Here is a 7,542-nt window from a genome sequence, read left to right on the forward strand (position 1 = left end):
GTGTTTTTAGATTGATAATAGCTTTTTTACTGTAGTCCCACTGTTGTATTGAGTCACGTTTATCTCACGTGATGAGAGGCTTAATACATAACCTACTGTAATGACAATGATGAATTAATAATAGTCAGAAGAGGATCTATGACTTCTGGAACCAGCTCTTTTAAGATCTTAGATAGAATAGGGTCTAACATGTTGTTGGTTTAGATGATTTAACAAGTTACAGCTGTCAGCAGAGCTAAATTCTATCCCATTGTAAACAACTATATTTTTCATTCAGAAAATAAATGTTCTAAATTGTACAAATATTGTACAGAGATGACAGCATTGACAAACTTACATAGAAAATGTTATTTTGGCATTATTGTTTATGTTTGTTAAAGTGTTAACAATGAAATTGATTCTGCAAATCAACCCATTTTATTGTTCTAAATGTATCATTTGTTAGGTAAATAATTCATTTATTTCACTTACATCTCCAAAGTATCCCAGCAGCCACAAGAGAGCGTCATGTTTCATGTGATTGTTTTGTGGATGCATCAAAATGTATTTCTGGAATAAATCGTAAAGATGGATGGATTTTAAGAGAATCACAGTGTTGTCTCAGAACATCTAAAAAGTTTCAGTCACTGTCAGATGTGGAGACTGAATACATCTAAAATATTTCTAGTTCCTCAATCTTTCTAAAAATAATGTTGGCAATATACTGATGAATATCTCTCACTATGAAATCTCAAAACATTACAAGGATTGACATGCACTGTACAACACTACAACTATAAATTCCATAAAACTTCAATAACAAACAAATCATATTGTTAATTAAAAGCTTGTCCTAAAAAGGGAGCGAGTTCCAGAGCCTTGGAGCCACAACACAGAAAGCACGGTCACCTCTTGTCTTAACATGTGTTCTGGGAACAACTAAAAGATCTTGGCCTGACGACCTCAAAGACTGACATGGAGTATGTATATGCAAAAGATCCTGGATGTAAGAGGGTGCTTGACCATGCAAGGCTCTGAAAGTAATGACCAGAATTTTTAAAATGCACTCTATATCCACATGAACACATGATCTGTAAAAATTGATAGCCTGAATGCACTGTAAGTCGCTGTGGATAAAAGCATCTGCTAAATGCATTAATTTAATTTAAATTTAATATCCAACAGGAAGCCAATGAAGGGCCTTCAGCACAGGAGTAATGTGTGATCTCCTGCTGGTCCTAGAAATAAAAGGATGAACAAGCATCTCCCTCTCTTTTTGTTTAAACCATAGATCTAACCTTAGCAATGTTCCTGAGGTGGAAAAAAACAGGTACAAACCACAAACTTAACATGACTGTTAAAACACATCGATCTGTCAAAAATGACACCCAAATTTCTCGTGTCACTGTAGTCAGATGATGATAGACCCTCAAGGACCTGCCTAATCTTAAGGGTAATGTTGTCTGGGGCAAAAATCATCACCTCTGTTTTATCTGTATTAAACAGATAAAACGTTCTTAGCTTTCTATTGGGTAGTGATGTTCTTGACTTTTCTAAATTTGGGATGAATAAACTCTACAAGCCCAGAGGAGAATCAAAGTTAATCAATTAAGCTGAAAGGGGAGGAGCCACCTTAATTCAAAGCTCTACTAAATAGCAAAGCCAACACTGATGTGTATTGTAGCATTGTGCCAAAGTTTGTTAGGATGGGGTTCTTGCAAGGTGTGTTAGTGTTGGTTGTGATTGTGGCTTTTGATCTAAAGAGTGCATTGGGAAGTTTGAAACACCGTCAAAGTCCAAGCAGCAGAAAGCCGCAATCAGCTCCAGCTTCCAGAGTTCCTGATCTTTCTTCTCAAGGGTTCTTGAATCCTTCCCAAAAGGCTTCTCAGCTTCCGAGTCTTGACTACAGAAAATTTGCGCAAGACCCTCTTGGTCTTCAGGAGAAGCAGCTGTTGCAGGGTCCAGTCAAGCCTTTGGACTGGAAGTTTCCCGTTGTTCCAGAGGTGCAACGTGAGTTGGCGGTGAACTTCCAGTTGAGGCAACCTGTGACCCCCAGTAGTGTGGCTGTTCAATGCAGTGAGGAGCGGGTTCATGTGGAGGTGAGGAAGGATATGTTCGGCAATGGTCAATTGATCCAGCCATCTGGTTTGTCTATGGGAGGCTGTCCTGTTGTTGGTGAGGACTCTGCTTCTGGGGTGCTCATCCTCGAATATGCACTACAGGACTGCAATAGTGTATTGATGGTAAGAACCGTTACGTCTTACTGGATTAACCAATAAAAACAAGGGTTCTTCACTAGTGTTAGTTGTATGTTAAACATCCACCAAACCTTTCAGTTTTTGAAACCTGATAACTGACAGCTGCTTTGGGGAACTGCTAGAAACACCCTTCTTGAACCTTATTTTTAAGTGTAGTTGAACAGAACCCATTTGGTAACCACTTCCGTCTCTTACAGATGACTGCGGATGAGCTTGTCTACACCTTTGCTGTTACCTACACCCCTTTGGCATTTGCTGGCACGCCGATCACCCGTACTGAGGGTGCAGTTGTTGGCGTTCAATGCCACTATCAAAGGTAAGCGACTGACTGGATGTCTTAAGCAGTGTTTCTTGTGGTGTTACAACTGGATGACCATTTGTTTTGGTATCTCCTTGAACTACAGGCTTCATAATGTGAGCAGTAATTCTTTGAGGCCAACTTGGGTTCCTTATGCTTCAACGGAGGTTGCTGAAGATGTCTTGGTGTTCTCCATGAACCTCATGATGGGTTTGTCTAGTTTCTTTAGGTCTTAAGCCTTGTGAAATGAGGCCGTGCCTAAACCGTTCTTTCCTCTTGCAGATGACTGGGCCAATCAGAGGCCTTCAAATGTGTACTACTTGGGTGACATTATTAATATTGAGGCATCTGTGAAGGTGTACAACCACGTCCCCCTGCGTGTGTTTGTGGACCGCTGTGTGGCCACCCAAGTACCTGATGTGACTTCTGTTCCAAGATATTCCTTCATTGAGAATCATGGGTAAAGTCCTGTTACTTCTCTAGAATGGTTTCAGTTTGTTCAGTGAGCACTCGATCCCTGAGAATTAGGTTGAGTCAAGTGACCATCGGTTTAGCTCTTCTTGGTAAGTGCTTTTCACGGTCGCTGAGAATGACTGTCCCAATGTTCATCCTACTGTAAAGGGTATGACCGTTTTAAAACTTATCTGAAGTGTAGCTTGGCGTTTCCCTTTTTGGTTTAAGTGTGGACTTGTGCCCACTCTAATGGCATGTGTTGCCCACAATCTTTTGTGATCTGGGCAGGAATTGGTTCGCTCTACGAACCCCTACTACAGCGTTAACCACAAACATTGATGCGGGCAACTGGCTGTAAACCTCTTTTCACTAGGGATGGGTACCGAAACCCGGTATTAAAATGGCCCGGGGCTAAATTATGAAAGCCCGTAGTATCCGTAAGATCTGACTATCGGTTCTGCTCTCGGTACTGGAGGGAAAAAATTAACGTACTATGGACTTTCTTAACGTTATCGTGCACCTCTTATCTCGCCAAACATTTCTAATGTGCGATCATATTAAGATGTTTGTCTGTGAGACCTGTCATGCGCGCCGCAGAGGCTATCGGGTCTTACACGCATAACAAGAACGAGCGTGGTGCACACACACGCATGAGGGCAAGGGGCCGTTCACATATCACTCAAGTTCGTTACTTCGAATGTAGGCGCACGGTATGGAAGCTTTTTTTTTTTTTTTTTTGTTAGTAGCGGTGCTACTGCAAGCAGTTTTTAGTGCTGGACCGTTAAGCAGTATCGGTACGAGTAGTAATGCTGTTAAAGCCTTAACAAAACCCATCCCTTTTCACCCACTCTTTTTATCAGGTGCCTTGTGGATGCCAAGGCTACGGCTTCCAGCTCCCACTTCTTGCCTCGGACCCAGGAAGACAAGATCCGGTTCCAGCTGGAGGCTTTCATGTTCCAGGGAGGATCCAGTCCTTCCGTACGTATATTGACTGAATCGGAGTCCTCTTCCCATCTGCTCTGGTTTTGTGAACCCTTACCGGTGTCTCTTGCAGATCTACATAACGTGTACCGTGAAGGCCACTCTTGCTTCTGCACCCAGTGACGCTCTCCACAAATCCTGTTCCTTTTCCAACGGGTATGTTCATGCTGCTTAAGAACATGAAGTTGCCGGGTCTGATTGTTCTTGTTGCAGGTGGCTTGCTGCTGATGGGAACCACCAGGTTTGTGCTTGCTGTGACTCAACTTGTGGCCCTGAAGGGGGACGTGATGCTCCTATTGGGGGTAGGTAGCTGCTTTAAGATTGCTTCTGACACTTCATGTGCTCTACTTGACCTGGGTATTTGCCTTTTTTCAATAGGTGTTCAGTGGGAAGGCAAGGCCTCGCTCGGTCCTGTAATGGTTCAAGGGCGACAGAAGTCTTTAGGTGGACTTTAACAAATGGGGACAACCCTATTGCTTGCTTCCAATAAACCGAAAACCGTGTTCTTGCTTCTGCTCTTCTTGTCTAGTTTAAAAACCCTGGGTTTGTGCTCTAAAGATTAGATTCCGCTCATTGCTAGTTTTACTTCATCTTAGTGCAGCATTTGGCACCATAGATCATGACATGCTCAGATTGATTACAAAACTATACAGGTATTCAAGGGCAGGCTCAAAGATGTTTAGATCCTACCAGTCCAATCGCTACAATTTTGTTTTATTACTTACTGGGCCTAAAAAAGGTACACCAACTACAGTTTGCAACTAGATTGCTGTGCGGTTACTTTCTCTACAGCCAAAAATCTGGGTGGTATATTAGACCGCAACTTGTCTTTTGAAAGCTGTTTCTGATGCAGAAAAGCTAGTTCATGCAATCAGAACCTCTAGACTATTGTACTGCACTTCTACAGTAGGTGGTTGTCCAGCATTTTCAATAAGCTACAGCTAGTCCAAAATGCTTACCATGTCAAGAAATTCTGATCGTACTACCCCAATTTTACAGTCTCTGCAATGGCCACCTATTAAGATCTGTTTAAGTTCCAAATTATTACTTGACTAAGGCCCTAAATTATTTAGCTCATTTAACTAGTCTTATACCATGCTTCAATCACTCTAAGGTCACAAAATGTTGGACTTCTGGTAGTTCCTAGGATAGTAAAGTCCCCTTAAGGAGATTTATGCATTTGGCTTCCAAACTCTGGAATAGCCTTCATAATGTTCAGGGTTCAGACACACACCGTTTAAATTTAGATTAAAAACATGTTTTGCCAAGCATTTGTATAATGCATCTCATGATTTGTGACTGCAGTTGTATCTGATGAAATGTGCATTATTATTTGGCTTTGGTTAAACTAATTAATTTTTCTTTGTTAGAACAGCATCTACGCTGATGTCTTTGTTTCTGTTTTGCCATGAGATTTACATCCTGTGGTAACTAAGGTTTACACAACCTCCAGTCTGGATCCAGAACACCTGAGAAGAGATGATGCCAAGCCATCAGAAGACCTCAGATGATGCTAACCCTTAAACAACATACAGAACTACCAAATATTGTTACAAGTGTGATTGCATTATATAATTGCTGTTAAGAGTGTTCATCTGGTTCATCTGGTCCTCTTGCAGATGACTGGGCCAATCAGAGGCCTTCAAATGTGTACTACTTGGGTGACATTATTAATATTGAGGCATCTGTGAAGGTGTACAACCACGTCCCCCTGCGTGTGTTTGTGGACCGCTGTGTGGCCACCCAAGTACCTGATGTGACTTCTGTTCCAAGATATTCCTTCATTGAGAATCATGGGTAAAGTCCTGTTACTTCTCTAGAATGGTTTCAGTTTGTTCAGTGAGCACTCGATCCCTGAGAATTAGGTTGAGTCAAGTGACCATCGGTTTAGCTCTTCTTGGTAAGTGCTTTTCACGGTCGCTGAGAATGACTGTCCCAATGTTCATCCTACTGTAAAGGGTATGACCGTTTTAAAACTTATCTGAAGTGTAGCTTGGCGTTTCCCTTTTTGGTTTAAGTGTGGACTTGTGCCCACTCTAATGGCATGTGTTGCCCACAATCTTTTGTGATCTGGGCAGGAATTGGTTCGCTCTACGAACCCCTACTACAGCGTTAACCACAAACATTGATGCGGGCAACTGGCTGTAAACCTCTTTTCACTAGGGATGGGTACCGAAACCCGGTATTAAAATGGCCCGGGGCTAAATTATGAAAGCCCGTAGTATCCGTAAGATCTGACTATCGGTTCTGCTCTCGGTACTGGAGGGAAAAAATTAACGTACTATGGACTTTCTTAACGTTATCGTGCACCTCTTATCTCGCCAAACATTTCTAATGTGCGATCATATTAAGATGTTTGTCTGTGAGACCTGTCATGCGCGCCGCAGAGGCTATCGGGTCTTACACGCATAACAAGAACGAGCGTGGTGCACACACACGCATGAGGGCAAGGGGCCGTTCACATATCACTCAAGTTCGTTACTTCGAATGTAGGCGCACGGTATGGAAGCTTTTTTTTTTTTTTTTTTGTTAGTAGCGGTGCTACTGCAAGCAGTTTTTAGTGCTGGACCGTTAAGCAGTATCGGTACGAGTAGTAATGCTGTTAAAGCCTTAACAAAACCCATCCCTTTTCACCCACTCTTTTTATCAGGTGCCTTGTGGATGCCAAGGCTACGGCTTCCAGCTCCCACTTCTTGCCTCGGACCCAGGAAGACAAGATCCGGTTCCAGCTGGAGGCTTTCATGTTCCAGGGAGGATCCAGTCCTTCCGTACGTATATTGACTGAATCGGAGTCCTCTTCCCATCTGCTCTGGTTTTGTGAACCCTTACCGGTGTCTCTTGCAGATCTACATAACGTGTACCGTGAAGGCCACTCTTGCTTCTGCACCCAGTGACGCTCTCCACAAATCCTGTTCCTTTTCCAACGGGTATGTTCATGCTGCTTAAGAACATGAAGTTGCCGGGTCTGATTGTTCTTGTTGCAGGTGGCTTGCTGCTGATGGGAACCACCAGGTTTGTGCTTGCTGTGACTCAACTTGTGGCCCTGAAGGGGGACGTGATGCTCCTATTGGGGGTAGGTAGCTGCTTTAAGATTGCTTCTGACACTTCATGTGCTCTACTTGACCTGGGTATTTGCCTTTTTTCAATAGGTGTTCAGTGGGAAGGCAAGGCCTCGCTCGGTCCTGTAATGGTTCAAGGGCGACAGAAGTCTTTAGGTGGACTTTAACAAATGGGGACAACCCTATTGCTTGCTTCCAATAAACCGAAAACCGTGTTCTTGCTTCTGCTCTTCTTGTCTAGTTTAAAAACCCTGGGTTTGTGCTCTAAAGATTAGATTCCGCTCATTGCTAGTTTTACTTCATCTTAGTGCAGCATTTGGCACCATAGATCATGACATGCTCAGATTGATTACAAAACTATACAGGTATTCAAGGGCAGGCTCAAAGATGTTTAGATCCTACCAGTCCAATCGCTACAATTTTGTTTTATTACTTACTGGGCCTAAAAAAGGTACACCAACTACAGTTTGCAACTAGATTGCTGTGCGGTTACTTTCTCTACAGCCAAAAATCT

At 42.8% G+C, this 7,542-nt stretch overlaps 1 protein-coding gene across 1 annotated transcript; it reads left to right on the top strand.

Annotated features, from left to right (window-relative positions):
- The first annotated feature begins 1,653 nt into the window (after positions 1–1,653).
- On the top strand, positions 1,654–7,243 carry LOC128031636 (zona pellucida sperm-binding protein 3-like). The gene is made up of 13 exons (XM_052619937.1): positions 1,654–2,222; positions 2,435–2,553; positions 2,642–2,745; positions 2,818–2,995; positions 3,849–3,966; positions 4,043–4,125; positions 4,183–4,271; positions 4,348–4,422; positions 5,589–5,766; positions 6,620–6,737; positions 6,814–6,896; positions 6,954–7,042; positions 7,119–7,243. The coding sequence occupies exons 1-13, from the start codon at positions 1,686–1,688 to the stop codon at positions 7,193–7,195; spliced, it is 1,848 nt and encodes a 615-aa protein (XP_052475897.1). The 5' UTR covers positions 1,654–1,685; the 3' UTR covers positions 7,196–7,243.
- The last annotated feature ends 299 nt before the right edge of the window (positions 7,244–7,542 follow it).

This window comes from Carassius gibelio, chromosome A17 (genome assembly GCF_023724105.1).
Source record: "Carassius gibelio isolate Cgi1373 ecotype wild population from Czech Republic chromosome A17, carGib1.2-hapl.c, whole genome shotgun sequence".
NCBI lineage: Eukaryota > Metazoa > Chordata > Actinopteri > Cypriniformes > Cyprinidae > Carassius > Carassius gibelio.

Excerpts from the sequence above, each read along its gene's own strand:
- LOC128031636 (XM_052619937.1), top strand. The coding sequence starts at position 1,686 with ATGGGGTTCTTGCAAGGTGTGTTAGTGTTGGTTGTGATTGTGGCTTTT. Across the intron at positions 2,746-2,817 it reads CTCCATGAACCTCATGATGG|ATGACTGGGCCAATCAGAGG; the intron begins GTTTGTCTAGTT and ends TTCCTCTTGCAG. Across the intron at positions 3,967-4,042 it reads AGGGAGGATCCAGTCCTTCC|ATCTACATAACGTGTACCGT; the intron begins GTACGTATATTG and ends TGTCTCTTGCAG.